Source organism: Microtus oregoni, unplaced genomic scaffold, assembly GCF_018167655.1.
Source record: "Microtus oregoni isolate MIOR12 unplaced genomic scaffold, Mior012 000014F_ref0000157, whole genome shotgun sequence".
In the NCBI taxonomy this organism is placed as follows: Eukaryota; Metazoa; Chordata; class Mammalia; order Rodentia; family Cricetidae; genus Microtus; species Microtus oregoni.
In genome coordinates, this window is record NW_024543073.1 from 23,680,289 (window position 1) to 23,705,435 (window position 25,147).

Sequence of the window (25,147 nt, forward strand, 5' to 3'; positions counted from 1 at the left end):
GAGACATTGTCTCAATAATATGTAGAAATTCACAAGTGTGCTTTTTTTTATGTTGAACTCTCTCTATACCATCTCCCGGGTGCTCAGTGCTGCCATGAGTTTGACTGGTGGATTGTTACACATCTCTGCTGCTGTTTATGTCTGGGCAGTTTTCTCAGGTCGAGATATGAATGCTGATTGCCGAGTCCCTCACCCACCTTCCTCCCAGTTTTCCCTGATCTCTATCCTCTGCTTGGCTACCAAAGTGTTCATTCTAAGAACATCTGATCAGGTGAAAGGGCCTCAATATTTTCTACCGATTTAAGTTATTTTATTCAATTAGCTTATTATCAAAAGTTTAAAAGAATCAAAATTCTAATATGCAAGAAAGGAAGGGTTCATACCATAGTTATCTGTGTTGCTTGAAAGAAAGAAAATGTGCACTATTTTAACTGATATGTACTGCTTCTTGATCAAATGCTCTGAGCTCTGAAGTGCAATCAGCCAGTCAGCACAATGCTCTGTCCAAGCTGAAACTTTGAAACTTTGTAGACCACACTTCCTCTGTCTTACCTTCAGGGTAAAGCAGGGCTGGAGTTTTAAAGTGCTGGCTGGTCCCTTGCAGTCTGGCCTATAGAAATTTGTCTCTAAGAATGGAGATCTCAGTGACCTGCACCATCTTCCCTGGCCTCTGCCTAGTCCTTCCTGGGAGGACTGACTGACACTTCCCTTGTCTGAGCCTCTGGTGCGACCTCCTGTCTCTCTCAAAGCCACGAAGACATCATTGTTTCGACTTGCTTGTTTGCCTATTTCTCTCTGTTGGTCTAAATTTCTTCAAAGCAAACCATGCTCTGTTCCTCTCTTGTTCCCTGCTCCTGGCATTGTGCCCAATTGCTTTTCAGAAACATGTGTGCCAATTTAATCCCCCTCACCAAGGAGAACGCTGGAATTATTTTATTTTTTATTATATTGATGTGTAAAAATGGTATCTTAGTGTAATGAGCATTTCCTCGAACATTTGTAAGATTGACTATTTTTTTGCTACCATTAATCTTTATCTGTGTTTTCTATAGAAATTGTCATTTCATGTCTTTTTCTCATTTTTTTCTCTTAATGTCTCTCCATGTTCTATCTGATTTTATGAGTTCTTTGCATGATGAATTTCTTATCTGCTGGTTATATTCATTGTTAATCAGCTGCACCATTTTTCTGTCTTATAGTTATATCTGTAAATCTTTTTGCAAAGCTTTTGAATTACAATCCAATAAAAATATATTACCTCAGAGGGAAATGAATTCAGAACATTATTTTTAATTTAATTGGCTTGTATTTCATATAATACAAAATCTTTTATCTGAAGTTACACAATTAAGAATAGTCATAAGGCTGCACAAGTCTTTACACTAATTCAGAACACTTTCAACATATAAAAATAAACTGTGTTTACCCTCTACCCTTTCCCCTAGCCAACCAGTAATGGGCTTTATTAATTGATTTTACAGATCCAACATATAAAAAACAGTTAGTCTTTTACCCTCTACTCTTACCCCTAGCCAACCGTTAGTAATGGGCTTTATTAACGGATTTTTTTCATCTGAACATTTCATAAAGAAGTAACCATACAAGCCTGGCTTCTGACTTCCTTTCTCAGCAGGAAGTTTCACAAGCCCACCCATGGTGTACTAGTCTAGCAGCACTTCAGATACTTTATGTTTTTTATATCTGGATTGTCCAATTCTGCTGTTGTATACACCTTGCTTATTTATCAGTTGATGGATGTGCGAGTTGTTTATGCTTTTTTCCATTGTGAATAATGTTGCTATGGATATCTGTATCCAAGATACATTTTCAGTTCTCTTGGACATATACCTACAAGAAGCATACACCATATGTTAACTGTGACCAGCATTTTGAGGAAGTACCAAAGTATCCTCCATAGGGACTGTGCCACTTCTCACCAGAAGCAGATGAAGGTTTTTAGTTCTCCAAATCCAAATACTCGTTTCTGTCATTTTGTGCTATGAGTGCATCTAGGAGAAGCTAAGCTACATATTTCATTAGCTCTACATTCTCCTTTAGAGGTATCCCCTAAAACTTTTTCATCTCAGGGTAGTTCACGTGAGCGCCATTGTCTTTCTGCCATGTTTCCTTGATCACTGCTCTGTCTGTTTTTATGTTGAATTGTGCCTTAGAAAGGCTTACTGATAAAACCTTCACTCAACTCAAAATGAGATATTTACCTAATGAACTGGGACTGTGCCCTGGATTAGAAGAGGAGGGGTCATCTTTACAGTTATTCCTCTTGTTATCTTCTTAACATCTGAGCAGCCACTGACTGGAAAGAGGATAACTGAGGAGCAAGGATGCTGGCAGAGAGATACTGGTGGGATAATGGTGCCAGGGTCTCAAGCTAAGGTGGTACCTGAGAAGTCCTGATGCCGGTGGAGATACTGATGTGAGAGCCCCGAAGGCCAGAGAGTATAGAGATCAGGCTAGTGATGGTGAGTGACGTGAGGAAAGGGGAGGAGCCGTGAGACAAATCCCCAGACAGTTAAGCTCCAAGGAAAGAAGGTGTATTTTGGCTCACTGTCTCAGCTGTTTTAGCTGATGATCCCTTGCTCCTGCTCCCTTGGGGTCCATGTTGAGGCAGCAAAGCCACTGAGGGTGGGTGTGTAATGGGACAAAATGGTTCACCTCACGGACACGAGGTAAAAACAAGTGGGGAGAAGACCAGAGTCCCACAGTCCCCATTAAAAGTCCTTTCCCAGTGGTGTATTAAAGGTTCCCACCATCTCACAGTAACAGCACTCTGGGGACCAGCCTTCTGTACAGGAGCCTTTAGGGGACAGTGAAGATCCACTCTGTAACAGAGGTCTGACCGTGCCCCCAGAATCAAGAGTTGTAGCCCTGCGGCTTCTGGGCCTGGATTCTTCCTTTTCCTGAAGATATCAAGACCCCTGGGGGTTAGCAATGAGTAGTGATGACCCTGAACAACCTTCCCGAGAAACCTGACCATTCCCCTGGAGTTTGGAGTTGGAACTTTTCTTCCGGGACTTTGCCTAAAACTTCTCATTTTAGGTTTTGTGACAGTTCACTTCATACATACGCCTAGAATTAAAATGAGTAGGATGAGCATCTCACCCACTGGTGACATCTAACGAAGATAACAAACAGTCTGCCCTTCATAAAAATAATGAAGACTGTAATTCCATGCCACGTCCCTTCTCTGGATCGTCCAGACTTCTTTTGAATGTTCTTTTCCTCCTGTATGGAGTAGTGGTGGTTTGGTTTGGATTATAAATATAACACATCAGTACTTTGTCCTAAGCATGACATATGTTGGTACTCCACAGATGGCTTTCTGGTTTTGCATTTACTATGCTGGCTTATGCAACTGTGCCTTATTTCCCTGGGCAGTGTGAAATCACCTTCTCCTCCTTCCAGCCTCCTCTTTACTTCTTGTTCCTTTAGGTAGGGATTGAATTGAAAAGGGAAGAAAATGAAATAACACATCTGGCATTTTTTTTAAAAGTGTAGACAGTATCTTGGAAATGGGAAATTTAATCAAGTAAAGTATATGTTGAAAATACTTTAAGAGGGAAACACCAAGAAACACTCAAAATCTTGGAGAAGCCAGGCCTGGAAAGTTGGTCTGGCTGGGAATGATGCCAATTTTCTAGTGGGATTCACATAGAAGGTTTGTGAGATACAGTTGCGGGGTTACCCCCAGTAAGAGTAGAGAAGACCAACACAGAGACCCAGTGGCAAAAGTGTCATGAATTAGGAATTACTGTAACAGATGTATGTATGTAAAATACACCACATTGATCAACCTTTTCACATCATGGGGACTCTTCTGAATCTGAGCGAAGGCTCACAGGAGAAGCTTGGCTAGTGGGGAACATTTTCCCTGCATCATTGCGATGCAGCTCCAGTTGTCCTCACCTCTGCCAGCATGAGCACTCCCTACTGCTATCCTCCCCATTACAACAGCCAAGACGATCTTGTTAAGAAGATCTAATACCGACACATTTTAAAAGCCAAGCTCAGATCTCACCCGAGGAGGAAACCTGAAAGTCCAGATCATTAGCTTGCTTATTTTACTGTGCCATCCTCTTCCAGCCCTCCTGCACCTGCCTCCTGGAGACCAGTGACTTTGTCATATCCTCAGCCAGGCCAGGCCCACACCAGCCATCACCAGGATTCTGTGCTTGGGCTTCCCTTTGCCTGGTGTGATCTTCCACCAGTGAGGACTCTCTCCTTCAGACCATCCTGCTAGGACCAGCTTTTTGTTGAGAATGTTCTAGGCCTGAGTTGGGACTATAATCCTTCTCCTGGTGAGAACACCATATACCTGGGTTGGGACTATAATCCTTCTCCTGGTGAGAACACCATTTACCTGGGTTGGGACTGCAATTCCTCTCCTGGTGAGAACACCCATTGCCTGGGTTGGGACTGTAATTCCTCTCCTGGTGAGAACACTCTATATCTGGGTTGGGACTGTAATTCCTCTCCTGGTGAGAACACTCTATATCTGGGTTGGGACTGTAATCCCTCTCCTGGTGAGAACACCATATTCCTGGGTTGGGACTGTAATCCCTCTCCTGGTGAGAACACCCTATGCCTGGGTTGGGACTGTAATCTCTCTCTTCCTGTTTCTCATCTGCCTTCTTCCTGTTCTCTTCTTCAGTAGATTTTCTTTCAATTATATATTTTTCTTCTTATTTCTGTTCAAGTTCCATGAGGACACAGACTTTGTATATTCCTGTGCCTGGGGCTTCCATCTGTCTCAGAACACATACCACTCAATGACATGTTTTAGTCAGATCATCAACTTGGACTCACAGAAACATGCAAAGGAACATTTGTTCCATACACTAGTGTTATTATTTATATTATTTTCATATTATTAGTACCTAATGCACGGAGCATATGACTAACATTAGAACTCCTCACCTCACTAAGTGTTGTAGAGGTGTTGATACGTTTACAATAGTAATTCAGGAGCTGAGTAAACACCACTCATAATGTCTCCATCCAGAAACAGCAACTCTAGATGCTTTGATTTGTCCTTAACTTGGCAGCTTATTTCTCTCTCTTCTTCCCCTCCCCTTTATGTTAGTTATATCTACCTAACTATATACATTACAAATCATTTGCTTTCTCTACATATGAATGCATGATACATATTAGATATATGTTGCATACATACTATTCGTCTTGATTTCTTTTTTCCTTTTCATGGATCAGTAGGCCTTTGGTAGACTCATTATTTTATACCTATTTTTGGCAGTACTTGGGGGAGAACCCAGGCTATCAAGTGTGTGAGACAAGTATTCTATAACTGAGTTGTAGCTGTGGTCCTCTTTAATAGCAACTTTTGAAAACATGATTTTAAAATACCTTGCAATAATTCCTGATATTCTGTGCTTGTTTAGCTCTTATATTTTACAAATGTGTATAGTAGGTTGTCTCAGTATCTTTGGCTTTAATGAATGAGCATCTTGTTTCTTTGTACATCTTGGCAAAATTTTAATTATATTTTTGACTTGCATTACAAAAATGAGAACACTAATACAAAAGATATAGTCTTTCACACCCGCTTTGGTATGTTTGTGATATTGTCTTCTGGAATGGCTTGCTCTGGAGCACCATGTGACATTACCCAAACCACTCTACTTGTGTTCATGCTAATGTTAATGTTTTCTAAAGGTCTTAACCAGTTTTCGATGAGGTAGTTTATCTGTTTCATACACTTATTAGCTTATACTATTCTACGAAGCCCCTTTGTCTAATTTTATCCAATATTGTTCACTTGTTATAACTATGAAACATTTAAATCAATTTACCACTTACGTTTCGTCTTTTGCTCCCCCTGTATCTGAGGCTTTATATCTTGTAGCTCTTAATCCAGTTGACTTTGTTCTGAAATACTACAATTAAATCTCTGTTGATTTATCAACTCAGCACGGTTGGTATTGATCTCTACAAGGAAGGCTTTCTGGACATGGACATTTCATGTGCTATCATTGTGTTATCTCTCTTTGGATGCTGAGCTTTTATTGCATCTATGATTATTTATTATCACTTTATAAAGTTTGACACATCTATTTTCTGTTCTCTAAATTCAGTTAGGCCTTTGAATTTTGCCCCGGGTGGAATCTGAACATCAAAAGCCAATGGGAAGGGTGTGATGGTACAGATAGGGTAAGATCTGCCCTTGGGCAGCCCCGTGGGGTGATGCTTGCAGAATTTCCTGAAGGTCTGGAAGGCACGTGAGGAGGAGAAAATAGGCAAGACCCTGACTTGACCCATGCTGCTTCATGTGTTAAGCAGCAACCGTATCCCAGTATGATGAGGCACTCACTCACTTCACTGATTTGTAAGAAAAAGCGATCAGGGCATTTGCCCAGTAGACACAGCCGTATTATATACCCAAATAGTAAAGTTGGTATTTGGTCCTACAGCCCATGAATGATTAGACAGAACTGAATATTTGTTCCTCGAGTCTCATTTCCTGCAGATAGCCTGTTGTATTATTCTTGGTCTCTGCCTGCTCAGATTTATCAGCTAGGTCTGACTTACAGGTTTTGACATTCATTGACTTGTAGAATTTAGCAATTATGCTGGACTTCCAAGTCTTCTTTTTCTATCCAATTGCTTCATTGCCATGGCAGCCTGCTTGCTGTGTGGCTCTTAATCTGAAGACCGTGGGTCTCAGCTGCCGGAATGACCCTTGCTTCTCACGGCAGCTTCTGTTTGTTCATTTGGGGCTGTATTTGCTGTCTGCTGCTGTTTAACAGTTCCCTCCGCAGTGATTGCTGCAATAAGGAACTCATTATACATCACAGATCCTGCAGGCCAGGTGTCTTACCAAGGGTTAGCTTGGTGGCCTCTGCTTAGCAGCTTCCCACAAGCTGCTGAAAAAATCTGCCGTCTCCTCTGTATGCACAGGTTAGGGAGGGTCTTCTGCTAAGTAGTATAAATGCTGACTGAATCCCTTTCCTTATACATTGTTGAGGAGGGCCTCTAGACAGCTGTTGGTGAGAGACCTCCCTCGGTTTCTATTCAACATGAGCCTCTGGATAGAGCAGTTCACAGCCAGGCAAGCCACCTTCCCTCTGAGCAAACCAGCAAGAGACAGCAGCAAGCCCAGCAAGGTAGCAAGAGAAGGCAGGTGAGATGGAAACCAGTCTTTCATGATGTCACCTCGGAAGTATCATCAGCCTCTTCTATACTTTATAATAAATGTGTTGGTTCCAGTCCCCAAGTTTGTAGTAAGCTGCTCACAACAGGGAAGTTGTCCCACAGAGTTCCCTGCCAGGAACTCATACTTTTCCTTGTTTGGCTTCTGCTCATGTCTACAGCAGATGTCAGTCCAGGCTTCTTGAGGGAGGTAACCAACTTTTCTACCGAGAGCAGAACACAGGCTGAGGGGTCTGGGGATGTGGATGAGGAGCCTGATTTTCCAGCATTCCACAGGCTCTCTTCCCGATCCCACACTAGCGTCTGTTCTTTGCATCACTTGGTTCTGTGTTTGGTGTTACTCCTGGGCCAACCCTGGTGAGAGCCATCTTATATTCTTGTGGAGGGCTCTACACTTTTGATTTCGTCTCCTCACGTTTCTCCACAAAATGAAATCTGCTCAGCCTTTTTTCCCCACTGAAGTTCACAAAATACTTGGTCTGTTAACAGTACATTTTTCAATATTGTTATAGTTTCGATTGCTAAGAACAGAGAGTTCTATTTTTTTCTAAGGTCTGTTGGAACCTTGAAAAACAAGGCTGGCCAGTGTCAGCTGAGGACTTCACAGGAGCTCAGCCCACAGCTTGGCCTGGACTTTACCTCTCCTTCTCATTATTATTATTATTATTATTATTATTATTATTATTATTATTATTTTGGATTTTTTTTAAGACAGGGTTTCTCTGTGTAGCTTTGGTGCCTGTCCTGGGACTAGCTCTTGTAGACCAGGCTGACCTCGAACTCACAGAGATCCACCTGCCTCTGCCTCCTGAGTGCTGGGATTAAAGGTATGTGCCGCCGCCACCTGGGATTTCTTTTAATCCATTTTTCATACCAATCACAGTTCCCCCTCCTACCCCTCCTTCTGCTCTACCTCCTATTCACTCCTTCCAAAGGGTAAGGCCTCCCATGGGGAGTCAACAAAACCTGGCATATTGAGTTGAGGCAGGACCAAGCCACCCTTCCTCTCCCCCCAGCATCAAGGCTGAACAAGGCATCCCACCATAGCAAATGGTTTCCAAAAAAGCCAGTTTATGCACCAGGGATAAATCCTGGATTCACCGCCAGGGGATCTTCAAACAGACCAGGCTACACAACTGTCACCCACATGCAGAGTTCCTAGTTCCATCCCATGCAGGCTCCATAGCTGTCGGTCTAGAGTTCATGAGTTCCCACGAATTTGGTTTGGCTGTCTCTGTAGGTTTTCCTGTCATGATCTTGAACCCCCTTGCTTATATAACTCCTCTTCTCTTTCTTTGACTGAACTCCTGGAGCTCAGTATGGTGCTTGGCTATGCATCTCTGCATCTGCTTCCATCAGTTACTGGATGAAGGCTTTATGATGACAGGGTAGTCACAACCTGATTACAGGGGAAGGGTATTCCAGGCACCCCCTCTGCTATTGATAAGGTCTTAGCTGAGGTCATCCTTGTGGATTCCTAGGAATTTCCCTAGAACCAGGTTTCTCCCTAATCCCATAATAGCTTCCTCTATCAAGATATCTCTTTCATTGGTTTCCCACACTGTCCCTTCCCCAACTCGACCGACCGTGCAGTTCCCTCATGTTCTCATTCCCCATTCCCTCCCCTTTTCTGCTCCCCCTGCCAGTCTACTCAGGGGATCCCATCTATTTTCCCTTCCCATGGTGATCCATGTGTCCCTCTTTAGGGGTCTCTTTGTTACCTAGCTTCTGGAACTGTGGGCTATAATCTGGTTATCCTTTGCTTTACGTCTAGTATCTATGCATTTATGAGTGAGTAGATACCAATGTTTGTCTTTCTGAGTCTGGGTTACCTCACTCAGGATGATTTTTTTTTCTAGTTCCATTCATTTGCCTGCAAATTTCATGATGTCATTGTTTTTCACAGCTAAATAATATTCCATTATATAAATGTACCACATTTTTAAAAAAATTCATTCTTCAAATGAGGGGCATCTAGGTTGTTCCAGGTTCTGGCTATTACAAATAATGACACTACGTACATATGATTGAGTATCCTTTTGGTTTATGCCCAAGACTGGTATCACTGGCAGAGGTCACTGGCTCAGTCCTGCTATCTCAGAGGTCACTGATTTACACCAAGTCTTGCAGAGGTCTTTGGGTCAGGCCTGCTCCCTCAGCAGTGGCTCCCTTGTACCTGCTCTTGTGGGAGTCATTGCCTCTGGCCTGCTCCAGCAGAGATTGCTGGCTTGGCCTTTTTGTTTTTAAATCAAATAAAATACTACTCTGCTACCTAATGTTGATCAAATATTAACACACATATTAATATAAATATGTGATTGTAAACACACATATTTCAGGTAAAATTGACAGGAAAGGACAGAATTTTTATAGCTCTGTTTACGTTCTTTTGCTGCTTCCTCCTTTTAGAACAGGGGTTCTCAACCCTTCTAAAGCTGTGACCCTTTAATACACCTCCTCATGTTGTGGTGGCCCCAACCATACAATTATCTTCATTGCTACTTCAAAATTGTTGTCTTGCTGCTGTGATGAATAGCTGAGATGGAGGATATCTGATATGTAAACCCCCCTCTAGAGGGTCCCTGCCCACAGGTTGAGAACCTGTGCCTTAGAGGAAGGAAGACTGATAAAACTCTCCCCTCCTCTGTCTTCTTTCTTCTCTTACCTAGTCCTTCTTTCTAAGCTCAAGGGGCCATTTCTTAGAGCAGGTGACTTGAGACTGCTGGTAACTCCAAGATCCTCAGCAACTCTAGCATGTGTGACCTCAGCCCTAAGAGTGACCGGTGACTCAGCCACAGTGGGACTTTAGCATGGCCCCACGACTTCTGAGTTCTTAGTAGTACATGCCTTTTCAAAGTAGTTAGAAAGAGAGTTTACTAGAAGGAAGCTACATATATTTCTGAACTTCATGGTATAATTTTACTCAAATGTCCTAAAAGTCTGCAGATCCCGGTACCACCACCTTCCTGTCTCAGACATTCTGCTTGTTATGTGTTTGCTTTTTGGAACACTTGCCTATGCTTTTCCTCAGCAGACTTTCTGTGACTGTTCTGGGATGAGGTGGTTAAAAAAGGCTGCCACACAATGGCCCATATCCTCTCACTTATAGTACACAAAGTAGGACTCCATGGAGAAAGCTTGTATTTGTTATAGCTTGCATCAGGCAGCTTGTCTTCTGGTTCTTCACCATGATCTTGAGGAAGGTTCTGTGGTACAAACATGACTTCAGTGACTCAAAGTCCTAAAGAGTAGGCAAGCAGCCTGGAGACTTGCCAGAAGTCTCCAAGGGTTGTTTCTCCCCTGAGAGACAAGTTTGGCTTGTGGTTAATAACACGGACTTAGGTCAGACAGACTTTGCTTTGATCCTAATCCTGGGGTCAATATGTATTCTGAGAACCAATTCTCCCGGCACTGATTGCAGTCATAAGCCACACCTCTTGTATTGTAGGGAGGCTGCAATGAGAAAATGTGTGCTATATCCTATACATCCAACAAATGGTGTCCACTATTAATTACAACTGTTAACACGGCATTCAGAAAAGGTTTATGGAGAGAGGAACACGCACCTTACCGCTCCAAGCAAACAGTGCGGGGGATCTGATGCAGACTTCCAGGCAGCTTGATGTTGCATCGTATTCCAAGTACTTTGACATTGTATCATAGTCCAGGCACCTCTATATTGTATTATTAGTAAAAATTAAGAACAGATTTTCTCTCTGTTATGATTAGCTGAAGAAATGGATGTAAGTAACACTGCCCAAAGAGTTTAACTTTCTCTGTCACGTGTGTAACTTCTGGTCAATTTCAGAGCAGAGTAGTGGGTGGTTTGGACCCCACAGAGACCCCCACAGAACTGGCGGTCTCTTCCTGAACAGACCGTGTTTCGGGGTTGCCTTACTCTTGTTGGGAGAAGTCAGTTTTACTGGTGAATGTTCTACCCTGTGCAACACTTTGAATACTATCCTTGAAGACCTATGGCATTAATTCAAAAACAATTCATTGACTTCCTTAAAGAAGGCATATCTTTTCATATTAAAATCTTTCAAAATTTTTTTTGCATTTTTTTCTCATAGTCATATTAAAACTGTGGGTGACAGCCAACATTAAATTGATTCTTAGTTGGAGAATATGTAAAATAATAAATACTGAAATTCTATATTATCAAGATGCCAACTGTATGGTGTAGGTTAATGTGTAAGGCAGAGCTAGCCAACAACGTGCATGGGTCCCTTTACAAACATGTAAGCCCTGTGCTGTGTGAAACTGGGGTAGAGCAACACTCCAGTGACTAACTGTGCAATTTTCTCTTAAGTTACGCGGACATATTGATTGAAAGGGAAGTGTTAATGCAGAAGTACATTCATCTGGTTCAGATTGTGGAGACAGAAAAAATTGCTGCTAACCAACTCCGACACCAGCTTGAAGATCAAGACACCGAAATTGAAAGGCTTAAATCAGAGGTATTTCCCAGCTGAAGATTCTGTCGCATTGTTTCTTGTCTTCTGTCACTTCCTCGTGATTGTCTGTCTAATATTCAGGAGAAAAATGTAATCCCATGCTGAGTTCCTCTGCTATCAACAGATATATGGCTGGGCTGCTGATCTAGACCTGAATCTGTTGTCTGCTTCGGGGTTAGCTAAATGTGCTGCTACTTTACCACCATGATAAACATGCTACCTTCTGCTGTTATATGTGCCCCTAATGTCCTTAGTTAGCTAAGAAGCACACACATGCACGCGTGCACACACACATGCACGCACACGCACACACACTAGTCATCAGATAGACTCTTGGAGTAACATCTGTGAGTCTGCCATGGGATAACGTAAAGTTCATAATGATAACTAAGGAAAGACCAGATAGGAATTCTGAAATACTTTTCTTCTAGCTTTCCCCGTGCAGAATTCTGAAAAGCACACTTGGGATAAACAAGAAGGCACTGATTGACTATGGGGCATTCCTGGGTTTCCCTTGGCCCCTATTCTGTAAATGTGCACTTGTAGTGATGCTCAGGATAGTGTTACTGTTACGGGATGGAGGAGGTGGTCTTTGAGTCCATAGCCATATGGTGCTGGCTATGGTGTTGTACTTGGGTTTTCCTTCTGACCCTAGGTCTCAGTCTATGCAGAGACCTTCTAGGCTGTCTTGTGGGTGCTCACAGAAAATAAGCAGTAGCTGAAGAATGGAGGAGGAATGTAGAGACTAGCTTGTCCTCTCTATTCTAACCAGAGGTGCACTGGTGTCTCTTAGGTCTAATGGACATGGGTGTGGTATGTGGTATATGCCAAAGGTGGCAGTCATAGCTCTTGTTGGCAGGCTCCTTAGCTTTGACAACTCTCTTGCTATTTTTTCCTTGCAAACATTTCCTTATCATTGTCTTACACCTCCGCGAGGCTCACTGGGACGGCTGTATAGGTTCCACCTCCTGCTCCCAGCTACACTGAGAGTATGGTACTCAATGTATCTGGCTCAAAGCATGGAGATGAGAACTCTTCTGTGAAAGCTGAATTGCCCAGTATATTCACCATATCATTAGACTCACCAGCCTCCTCTGTGCAACCCTGATAGTCGGTACAGTGGAAAACTTAGCAAACCTGCGTTTGAAAAGGCTATATCAGGCACTGTAATTTAAAACAAAATTATTGTGTTCTTCCTTTGTCCCGGTACTGCAGAGCAGATGCCTGTTTACTGAGAGAAGCAGGTTGGTATTTGCACCATGAGAGTAGCTCAGCACCAAGCAGGGCTCTCTAGGATTTACTTGTGTGTGTTTATCTGTCTTCGTCATGCTCTGCTTTGGTTGGAATATAAATTGCAGTGAGACGTTGCCAAGGTTTTTTTTTTTTTTTTGTTTTTTTTGTTTTTTGTAGTCTTTTGTGGTCGCTTGACAGGAATTATTTCCTTTTTCATTATCTTCCCATTCTCTCCTAGGAAATGGAAGTGGAGTGCATTTACTTAATTTGGGGGACAAGATCCAAAGACAGGTCACCAGTAGTGGTGATGGGGGGCAATTGTGATCTTCTGACCTTTTAAGTTTTGACTTCTCAGAGATTCTGTTTAACCTCTTAGGCTTGTGTGAAGCACAGCTGAGGCTGAACTAGTGAACCGTGGTGCTGTGAGCAGAGGCCACCCACTCTTAAATCCTCCTGCAGCTCACAGGGACTAGATGTATATGGAAAGACCCTCTTATTACAGTCTCTGCTTCTTTGACATAGTCCTTTGCAGCTGGCTTTAATCAACCCCGAGACTTTTAGGTTGCCATGGTAGCTACCATTTTCCCTAGGAGATGCACAAGGATAGTGAGACACTCACTTCAAAGGCCAGAGGCTGCTTACAAGGGCTTTAAGTTGAGCGTTTCTGTCTTTAGAGACCATAGGACTTCATGGCATCTACCCTTTGGGCAGGGTCCTGAGGCTATCAGGGATAAGCTCTGGACTCAAATTTCTCTTAAGGCAGACATCAGGTCACACTCTGTGGTGCACTTCCTGTCAACACCTGAAACCCCAGGCTTGGAGTAAGACTCATGTTTTTTGTATCAGAGCACCAGCTAAGGAGATGGCATACGCCGTGATGGTTCCTGCTGTCTTTGTGGCTAGCACTTCTGTAGCATGGTTGTATACCTCTATTCCCCGGTTCCTGAATTGCGCCTGTTCTGTCTTACAGATTGTTGCTCTTAATAAAACCAAGGAGCGGATGCGCCCTTACCACAGCCATCAAGAGGATGAGGATCCTGACATCAAGAAGATTAAAAAGGTAAGAGGTGTGTGTGTGGGGGGGGGGGGGGCTTCAGGAAGCACAGTGACCAGTTGTCTACTCTGTGATGGTGACTTTGTTATTGTGTCCCTGAGCTGGGGACAGCCTAGGTGTTTCTGCTAATGCCTCCCAGACTGTCCCTTCATTAGAATTGATGCTGGTCTGGAAAAATTCAGCCTGGAATTTCTTTCCAGTCCTAAAACTTCCCTTTCTAGTGCTGGGAAGAAGGCCTCAAACACACATTTACACAGCAATGTCCTCTATTGGGTTAATGCAGCGCTGTTGAAACTCCTGATTTTGTCGCATTCATAGTTGGGAAGAAATTATAATTCTATATTAAATAATTATTCCCTGCTAGCTATAAAAAAACTTTAACCAAATATTTCTCAGAATTTGGAACAGATTCTCCCTGGGTTGAGTTGAACATTTTCAGGAAATAAAAAAGTAAAATAAAGCTATTGTTTTCCTAGCATTATAACTGTTTATTTGAACCTGGTTTATGAAAATGTATTTCAAGACTAATGCGGAGCTTTTCTTTTAATAGCATGCAGTTGCATGTAAACAAGGATATTAATAATATCCAATTGTCATCCATACAGGAGGGGCCGATCTGTTAGTAAGTGGGGCAGCTATTGTTCATCAGGGAACATCTGCCAAAGTGAGGAGAAAGATTTTACTTAACACAAATTTTAATTGAGTTGAGTTTTCTAAACCTATTTCTATTAAATAAGAGAATAATAAAGAGAAAAATGTACAGTTTTGAACCTTTGTGATTCTCCAAAGAAGCAATTTTAAACCACCTGTTTTCAACGTGCTAATAGATTTCAAAATTAACTTAATAATTTTATGTCCTAAATCAAATAAATGTCTGTGGAAAGGCTGTTTACACACAAACCTCTTATCTTCTCTAATCTTGGCAAAATGTAGCCTTTTAGCTTCAAGAGATCACAACCCCAAATTGCTTATAATTCACAAAAAAATGTTCTTTAGAATTCTCAAAATAGTATGCACAGAACTTCTTTATATAATTCTACTGAAATCTGCTTAGTTTCCATTGTTTGAGTGTATCAGTCTTAACAGCCGTACAGAAACCGATGCAGCGGTGTCAAAATTAGAAAGCACACGGCAATATCTCAAGTGTCCTAAAATCAAATGCATGGTAATTTATATCACACGGATGAAGGAAATATTGAAAAGGGATGATGAATAGATAAGGGTTGTATGAAGGGGATCAGGTAAGGGATTGAAGCTTATGTGAATGTCTGAACCTGAAATATGCCTCCTGCTGAGTCTGCCAACTCCAAAGGGCCATAGCGTTACTTATCCAGTAATGTTTACATTTAAAAAGGACTTCTTAGTTTTAGGTCCATTCTGAGAAAACAGGATTGGAATTCAAGGCCGCCCTGTGGGTTAACAGCATAGCCTTTGAGTGAAGGATTCTGATATACAGCTGTTTCCCCAGGGTTTCAGTTACCTGGGAAGTTAGGAGTTGCTCATGTTTGTTGACCGGCCAAACCATACAAACTAGTGCACTTTTCCAGATTTGCTCCTTTTCCTATCATGCCCAGGAATTTCAGATCCATTTTAAAAAACTGTATGATATTTCTATGAACATTTTATATTAATTTATTCTTTAAAAGTTACTCATCATTGCAAAGACTAATATATGTCTTGCCCAGTCATGGATAAGCGGTTAAGGAAAGATTCACAAAAGGACGTTGGCTCTGCTTGCAGCTTTTCCAGCTATGTAGATAGTCTGAAACCTCAGATTGCTCATTTGTAGGAGTTATTAGATGAGCCAATTTCAACACTTACTTTTTAGGCTTAAATAAGCAAAGCAAAACAAAGTTCAGCATCAATAAAAAAATCAAATCAGCTGGCTTAAATTGGGCAGAGTACTTGAATAGACCACTATTTAGATGTTTTGCCAGTAATCAACAAGCACATGAAAAGGTCACCAATCGCTGGAGAAGAGAAAAATCAAAGCCACAATGAGACCGAACCTCACACCCACTAGGACAGCTACTGCAAACCAAAACAGGAAGACCATGACACATTTTGGCAAGGGTATGGAGAAATTGTGTACAATTGTGCTATGTGGATTGTAATATGGTAAATAGTTTTTGATGAAATTCAATACCTCATTTTCCAGTAATTCCATTCCTGGGTATATTTCTAAAGAAATAGCAACAAGATCTGGATTTTGAGGAGATATTGTCATAGCCATGTTCACAGCATACTATTCATAACAGCTACAGGATGGAATCAGCCATTATCCCCAGTAGAGATGAGGAGGATAAATGTGTGATGGTATGTCACTTATCCTTAAAAAGTACAGCCATCCTGAGACATACTTCGACATGGGTGAACCTTGAAGGCATTTTAGTAAATGACATTAGTCAGTTCCTGCAGAGGACCAGGATTGGTTCTTAACACCCATATGGTGGATTACAACCATCTGTAACTCCAATTCCAGGGGATCCAATGCCCTCTCTTGGTTTTCATGGCTCCTGCACATACATGATGAATGTACATAGACACACACACACACACACACACACACAAACAAACAAGAAATATTTTTCTAAAAGGTGGTTCTGGAGCTCAATTGTGGGTACCTGTCTAGTATGCATAAGACCTTGGGTTCAATCTTTTGCACCTAAAAAATTATTAAGTTGACAAATTTTATGTTACTTTTTACCATAAATAAAAATATATAGGATTCTTTATTATTAAAAAGAAACCTTTAGCTATATTATTTAAATACATTACCCAAGTCTTGAAGTATTACTAGCTAAGTAGTAGTATATTCTAGTGTCTATATGAATAAGCCTAATGCATTTAAGCTATCGTAGAAATTTGTGAACCTCAGGAAAACTTTTTAAAATCATCCCCCCCCGCTATTTTGTGAATATTTCCATTGTTTATAGTACTGAAGAAAGTGTCAACGGACCGTTCAAAGGATGGTGTTTATACATGTACTGCCTCATCTCCCAGACTCCTTCCCTTCCTCGTTCTGTAGGTTCAGAGCTTCATGCGGGGATGGCTGTGTAGGAGGAAGTGGAAGACCATTGTGCAGGATTACATTTGTTCTCCCCATGCTGAGAGCATGAGGAAGAGAAACCAGATTGTGTTCACCATGGTGGAAGCCGAGACGGAGTACGTGCACCAGCTCTACATCCTGGTCAATGGTTTCCTCCGGCCCCTGCGGATGGCAGCCAGCTCCAAGAAGCCCCCCATTAGCCATGATGATGTCAGCAGCATCTTTCTCAACAGGTGTGTCTTGAAACGTCCCTGTTTCAGGCTGAGAAGATGAGGTCTTGCAGATCCATCTGCGTGGTTCTCAGGTTAAGAGGAAGGATGCGATCCTGGAATGGTGTTGTTAGTCTGCGTTTGCATTTCTCTTGAGTCTTGACATCTCACGTTTTCGGTTTGCATCTTCGTTTGACATTTGTGTTCTTGTTACTGTGTGGGGGTATGTATGTGTGGAAGATATTTTCTCTTCCAAGCTGCAGGAGATGGAGTGATTGATGGGACTTTGTGTGCAATTTACACAGAAGCCTTTTAGAAAACATACCAACTAAGATGGCTCGAGAATCCTTGTGGAATTTATTTCTGCAGTGAGTATTTGTAGTGCCCTTTGTGGCGAAGATCATTTAGTGGACAGAGCAGAAACTCCCTGCCTTCATGACATTTATATTTTTTGATGTGAGAACAGAAGTGGACAGCAAATGAATGAAAATATGTATCATATTATCCAGCGATCAGTGCTGTGGAAAAATGAAGCAGAGGAAGACGTGGAGGGAGAAAGGCTTGTGTGTTTTGCTTAAATTCTAATTATGTATTTGTTTTTGAGTAGATAATATATTGATATGATTCAAAAGTCAAAACAACGGGAGGGCCTCTTTAAAGCTGCTGTCTCACACTGCCTTCTTCAGGCAGGGCTGTTAGCATTCTGGAAATTGTTCAAGCATGTGTGGATAAGGCCGTGGAGGAGACTGTGAGCTGTTCTCTCTGGTAGTGTCCATCCAAGCGTGTGGCCCTGGGTTTTTGGCTGCCCTAATGATGTGCTTCCATAAGACTTCTTGATCTAGATCATGAATGGCCAAAACACTGCTGGCATTTAGAATGTGAATGGTAGGCCTCTTGATTGGAAGCTCAGACTGTGAACTCTTCATACAACCCAGCTTGTTAGCGCCCCCTAGTTCTAGATGGAGAATTGAAGAGGTACGTTTGAAATGGGTAGCCACACAGGGTGCTTGCTGTCATGGCTGCTGTTTAACTGGGTTCCCTTGTCTCTGAAGTGAAGCCTAGGCTGGCCAATTATCTTGAATTTCAGCAGAGCTCATACTTAAGAAAATGTAATTTTCCCAATTATGTACAGCATTTGTTTCACTTGTTTTCTAACTCGGGTATCAAAATACAGAGGGGAATGAATGCATCAGTTGACTAGGGTTCATTGCAGGAAAGAGCAGCTGCCCTCTTACTAGAAAATTCCTTTCCTTAGAATTCGTCAGAAGAGCTGGAGGAGGAAAGATCTCCTTGGAATGTTGAATTTAGGAGCATAGGACCATACAGGTGAAACGGAAGCAGATTGGGAGCATCCTGTCCTCCTGACTTTGGGGTTCATCTTGATTTCCTTTGGGTTTCTGAGGCTAAAAGAGATATCATATGGAGGCAGGTACATAGTCCATGATGTTATGGAGTCCTTATGAGACTGGTGTATCATGTATATAGATTATAAGACTTTAAGCATTTGTTGGGCTTCTCACAGAAACGATACATTATAGTTACTGAATGGTATTGTTTTTCCTTTTTTATAGTGAAACAATCATGTTCCTTCATGAAATATTCCATCAAGGACTAAAGGCAAGGCTGGCAAATTGGCCTACTTTGGTTTTAGGTAAGCCGCTCTTTAAGGATATAAATCCCTGTTGATTGGCTAGTGTTAGGGTATAGTATGTGTTAATCAGCCTTGGATGTCTAAACTTCGCTGTTATCCTATGGGTTCCCTCTGACACTGGGACTCGTCTTGCTGTCCTGGGCCATGTCTCAGTAGGTATCTGTTGATGTTTTCCCTTGGTCTATCATAATTCATGTGGAACTGGAGTCACATTATCATGCAGGGCAGATTCTACCCAATTTGTCCTCCAGGCAGGTAACTAGGGCCTGAGTCCTATGGTACTAGGCGGTACTTTTCGTGGTGACACTCCAGGCACCAAATAGCCATGCTGCCTTCTCTTTTGCAGCTGATCTGTTTGATATTTTGCTGCCCATGCTGAACATTTATCAAGAATTTGTGCGTAATCATCAGTACAGCCTCCAAGTACTTGCCAACTGTAAACAAAACAGAGATTTTGACAAGCTCTTAAAACAGTATGAAGCCAATCCTGCCTGTGAGGGGAGGATGCTGGAGACATTCTTGACCTACCCAATGTTTCAGGTAAGCCACTTGGGATGAGACTTCTAAGGCTTTGGTTCTAGCTCAGTGCTACCAACTATATGCCACCAATTAGTGTATAGAACAAAATGGAATTTTGGCATTTTTCTAGTGCTGGGGATTGAACCCAGGGCTTTGAGCATTCTATGCAAGAACTCTACCAATGAGCTACATCTCCAGCCTGGAAAACATTTTTTGAGGCAAATAATTGAGGGATGACTTTTTGGGAGCAGTAATTTCTTTTATAGAATGATTCCACACAAATCTCTTTCATGGAGTCTCCACCTCCAGCATGTTTAAAAATATTATTAGGCGCACAGAAATAGGATTCTGTGCAGATGCACCAGTTTGTGCTGGTTGCATAAAAGGTTCTCCGGGACTGGGGTGGCTGCTGGGACGTATCCGTTTTCAACCCCTCTCCTGCTGCAGCAGGGTTACTGTTGAGTTTCTCTTGGCTGGAACTTTGGAGAACAAAACAAGGCCTTCTTAATCCCACAGGCTCTGGAGACCTCAGAGCTAGAAGGCGCTGGCTAGACCTGGGTGTTGTGGGGACCTGGTCATGTGGCTCTTCTCAGGAAAGGCTATACACTGATGTTTGTTCTTGGGGACAAGGGAGCCCCACAAGATGAAATGCATGTGTGTTCTTTCATGCCTTTGGGACTTTCCCATGAAGTACCCAGTCTTGAGGGAGCCCCACAGAGCACAGAATGGGCACAGAGTCTCCTGTTCTTTTGGAAGCTGTGGGCTCTGTTCTTTTGAAGAAGCATTGAGTGTTCCTGTTGTGGAATTTATGGGGCTTTTGACGAGGCCTCCAAATTGTCATGAGGTAAAATGATCCTTCTGATCACATGAGTTGCAGCGACTGGGGAGCACTTGGTCCTGTGGGCAGGCAGCAGTGACCCTGGATAACCATTCTGGAGTCACAGGGGGAAACATTTCTGTGGTCCGTAATTGTTTGTCTTAAAGTTTGTCGGTGCTACTCGGAACCTTGGAAGTGGCCATGGTAGTTCAGTAAGATCTTAAAAAACAAAAGGCTGCCTTTGAAAACACTTAAGAGTAGTGGAACTTCATAACTATAACATACACACACATATAGGTATATATATCCATAGGTATACACACACATATATATTGTATATATATGTATATACGCACACACATATATATTGTGTGTATATATATACATATGTATACATGCATACACACACATATATATATATAATGTAACTATTTTGATTGAACTCTTTGCCTCACTGAGGAAATATTTCTCAAGAAAACAACAAGCTTTTATTTTACTGTATGCACAGAGATGGAATTTCAGGTTTTAGGGACAGTGAAGTGCCTCACAACTATGTTCCTCTTCTGTGATGCTATTTGCGTTTTCAGCAGTGACCTCTAGGCTAGGGTTCAGTACCCCAAACCACATCCACCAGCAGTCACAGGTCAGGTGGGGGCAAAGGTATAATAGTTTAAAGCACACGAAGCTCCCTCCGCTCAATGTTTCTTCCATGTGCTTTTTAATTCCACTTAGTTGTGATCTCCTCAGGGTTTTAAATTGGAGGAACTTTATTTGTATCATTGACAAGGCCTGTCAATGCAGTAGCCACGACTAAACATTTTGACTCACTTGGAGGTATCCCATCATGTCAGAGAAGAGCATGGAGCTGGGAGTCTTTTTTTTTTGGAAGGGTTTTCAAGACAAGGTTTCTCTATGTAACAGTCTTAACTGTCCAAGAACTAGCTCTTGTAGACCAGGCTGGCCTCGAACTCACAGAGATCTGCCTGCTTCTGCCTCCCAAGTGCTGGGATTAAAGGTGTGCACCATCACCGCCAACAGAGCTTGGAGTCTTGATGAGACCTGACGTCTCACTTGGCCTTCTCTCTCCGTGACAGTGTCACTATGCTCTGATAGGGGCAGCTGAGCTCTGCTGATCTTCAGATCTCTGGCTGTGATCCTGGGTGTGTGGACGTTCAGGCTGGGAAACCATGCCATATTGTGAGGAGTCTAGGGTGACCTAGAACCTCCTCCTCAGCTCCAGACTGTGATAGCTCTAAGTCCCAAAACTGAGTTGAAGGATCAGATAGTGATGGTCTTTGACTTCTTCTCTGGTGAGCTAACTCAAAGCTTTTGAGGCCCATTTGTCTAGAAGAATATTCAGACTTAGAGAATTCAGTCAGAATTATCCCAATTTCAAGGAATAAACAAATGAAAATGATTTTGAATAATCCAAGAAGAGAAATTATTGGAGATTGCTGCCCATGGACCTTGGTTTTCTTGGGGTCTGCCCTTTGGCTTCCTCACTGGAATGTCCTCCTGGTACTTTCTATGGTTTCTGTTTTTATTATATTCATGCATCTTCATATTCTTTACTTATATTTCTAGTTCCCCACGCACCTACCCTGATAAGAGGGGTTTTTGTCAAGGCTGGTCCACGACAGGTCTCCCCGAGGAGAAACCGTCTGAAAAACTAGAAGGAAGTACTCTTCCTAGAAACTTGAAGGTTTTTCTTCTTGGGCTCATCCAGTCCTTGTCTTTCTTCTCTTCATGGTCCCTTACTAATGGGTGAAGTCAACATGAGGGTGTTTGCACTCTCAGAGGATCTGGGATGTAGCTTCTTCCCTTGCAAATACTGAGAAGCCATAGGTCCTTCCAAGCTTTGGCCTTGCTCCTTGGTAGTGCTGGACATACTCCTCCCACCCATGATCCCTGCAACTGTGGAAGATGTGAATCTCCTTTACATTGCCAGTGGATCTCTGGCCCAGACATTTACATGGGCTTAATATGCAGGCAGAAGCTGGCGCCTGGCCAGAAGGAGGGATAGGAAGAGATTAGAATCGGAAGCTTTTATCCTGTAGCTTGTGCATGATGGGAGACAGAAGGTGACAGAGTCATGCCCCCTTTTTGTTACAGAATTTTAACCCAAGACCCTATACAAAACAATTACTCTGCTTCTGGTCTCCATGCCCAGCTTTTTTGGGGCTTTTGTTAAGTCAGTTGCTGCTTTGAACTATGAAAACAGTGGGAATTGTAGACTTGGGATGATTCAGCTAGAACTAGTAAGTCTTATTGTTACCAGGCAATTTGTTACAGAAATAACAGAGTCATTAAGATTTTATTTAGCAAACACAGTGGCTCAGTTGGTAGCATTTGGTGCTGTTCGAGCGGTCTCCAGGAGCTTGTCTGCTTATCTGGATGTGCGTGTGTTGAGAGTCCACAGGTGAACCAGTCATGACGTCTGCGCCTTCCAAGAACGATTCTAGAGGATGTGCTCTAGGGAGGAGGCGCTCACTGCTCTAGCTAGCTACTAACCAAAACAGGAGAACAAGCTAATTAGAGTCTGGGCAGGGACGAGTATTTGTTCCTTTATTGAAAGTAGAAATCTGATTCGTTTCGATAGCTGCTGAGGCTGCTAATGTTTTCTGGAACTCTCTGCAGCAAGCTCTTGACTCCAGCGAGAAGCTCTTTGCAGTCGCTCACTTCTTAGCCGAGCCTCCCTTGCCTGCTCTCAGCCGGAGCTAGCATTTATTCATTCCTGGACCGGAAAGTGGAAGGGGCCAGTTACCGAATTCAGCTCCATCCTCTTGAACCTTAGCCAAAGGACTCTTTAAAATAGATTTAGCTAATGGAGGAGGAGCATGAAGCCATCTACTAAACATAGTTTTGTGGGGTTTCAGTGCATAGTAAGTAGTGAGGCCCACCCACTCCGGATTCGTTAGGAAAAAATGAGAATATTAGCAGTTGATGGCTTGATTTTTCTGTGGAAGTACTAACTTTTAGTGTAGTTTTAGCCATCGTGGGATTGTGGGAGTGTAAGCACCTGTATCCTGGGAGTCTTTTCCATGTGATATGGTATCAGAGGATGCTTTGGTAAGAAGTTCATAGAAATCTTCCTTCATCTCTCCTGCAGTGAGAAGGTCTCTTATTTCCTGCCGTTCCCTCACCATGGGATCTGCCTGTGTTTCCTGAGACCTTGATTCCACTTTTGAGCTACAGTTAATGTCGGTGCTAATATTGGCTGTTGCCTGTTTAAGTGCATAAAGGAGGCACCCGTGAGTGAAGAGAAAATAGCCCCACGATGATCCCACAAGTGGACAGCAAAGACTCATCCACAGATAGGGTCACCAGTGCTAAGACAGAAGGGACGAGCTACACACAGAGCTCTGGGAAGCCGCTTTTCTGTCCTAAGGTCTACCCTAGATAAGTTACTGGACCTCCCTGCAGTTTCTTTCCTTTCTTGGCAAGTGGAGAACCAATTTTTATGTTGCTGGAGGAGTGGACATGTCCACAGAGCTCAGAGTTCTCCTGGGCCCACAGAAAGTGGAATGTTGGAGTTGGTTGCCCACACACGTCTTTCTGAAGTCTACTTCCCTGCTTTCCAGGAGGCTGTTTTAGGAGCACAAAGGAGAGAAAAATATGTTGAGTCTATAACTTGCGTTAAGTCTCTTTGGTTTACTAAAAGTCTCATATGGCTGGTGGAGTTTTGCCTTTTGCAGAATTAAATAAATAACCTAGTTAAATGACATTTGAAGTGAGAAGAAATAGGATCAGAATGTCAATACAGGCGAACATGTCCTGCTGGATTTAGGTGTTAAAGAGAGTGTGGTCAGGTCTGTCTGTTTTTAAACGAGCGTGTAAGCAGACAGCAGACCTTTAGCAAGAGACTCAGGTGACTAATGACAGCAATATCTGCTTCCCCATGACCCAGTCTGCAGAAGCTCTGCTTCAAACATGCACACTTACTTGCAAATGGAAACAATGGCTCCTTTATACTCAGTTTATTCGTTTATGACAAACTTTTCTTGCATTTTTGTTATAGACTTTTCTGGTGTGTAAGGTTTGAAGCTCAGTTCAATCTATATGTATCCCTAGAAAATCTTGAGAACCTTTAGAATTATAAGAGTAGGGGTGAGCTTCTCTGAGGGTGATGTCCCAGTAGAGTGTGCCCCATGCCATCTGTCTGGACCTCTTTTTCACACTCACCTGTGTATGTATTTAGATCCCCAGGTATATCATCACTCTGCACGAACTCCTGGCTCACACCCCCCATGAACACGTGGAGAGGAAAAGCCTAGAGTTTGCTAAGTCAAAGCTGGAGGAACTGTCCAGGTATGCAGGGAACTTGTGGGAAGGGGTCAGACTGGAAAGAAACAGCATGGTTGCCCCCCAGATAAACCCGGTGGCATGTGGCTTTCAAGAGAGGAAATGCCAATGGTAGCTCCAACTTCTTAGATTCATCTTAGAGTGTAAGAGATGGCACCGAATCACTATTCACGTTCATTTTAGTCAAGACAAGACACCTTTGAAAAGTTCTCATAGTATGTGAGTTTGTATAGCTGAGATCAGGTAAAGTTTGGTTAAGTTTGCAAATGTTCACTTCTTTTATTTTTCCATCAAAATAGAAAAAAAATGACTTTCTGTTGCATTTTTGTATTCAGATTTTGCAAGAAGCGGGTGAATGGCCAGGCTGCCCCCAATGCTATTGAGATTAAGTGTGACAAGTAGAGTAACAGTCTCTATCTTAGTGCCTCTAATGTTGAAGGTGACACTTCAGCATTAACCAAGGGAGTCATCTGTAAAATGCTGGGTCTCTTTCCTGTCGCACTCAAAGCAAGCCTTGCCACTCCCTGATCGCTGGTCCCCTTACCTTTTGCAATCTGCTCACACACTGTGGCCTTGCTTTAGGCTGTGGCTGGCTGAAGCTGGAGGTCAGTCTTCCCTCACTCTCTTGGTTAAATTTCAAGCATGTGAGGTGGCGCCATCTTTGCCTATCG

The 25,147-nt window shown here is 42.6% G+C and overlaps 1 protein-coding gene across 3 annotated transcripts in view; it reads left to right on the top strand.

The window, feature by feature from the left end:
• The window catches only part of Rasgrf2 (Ras protein specific guanine nucleotide releasing factor 2), a 225,649-nt gene that overhangs the window by 68,485 nt on the left and 132,017 nt on the right, over nt 1-25,147 (top strand). For all 3 annotated transcript variants that reach the window (XM_041663521.1, XM_041663519.1, XM_041663520.1), the window contains exons 3-8: nt 11,498-11,645; nt 13,846-13,935; nt 16,958-17,211; nt 18,759-18,838; nt 19,185-19,378; nt 24,373-24,482. In XM_041663521.1, coding sequence (XP_041519455.1) covers nt 11,498-11,645; nt 13,846-13,935; nt 16,958-17,211; nt 18,759-18,838; nt 19,185-19,378; nt 24,373-24,482 — 876 coding nt within the window. The remainder of the gene's footprint in view (nt 1-11,497; nt 11,646-13,845; nt 13,936-16,957; nt 17,212-18,758; nt 18,839-19,184; nt 19,379-24,372; nt 24,483-25,147) is intronic.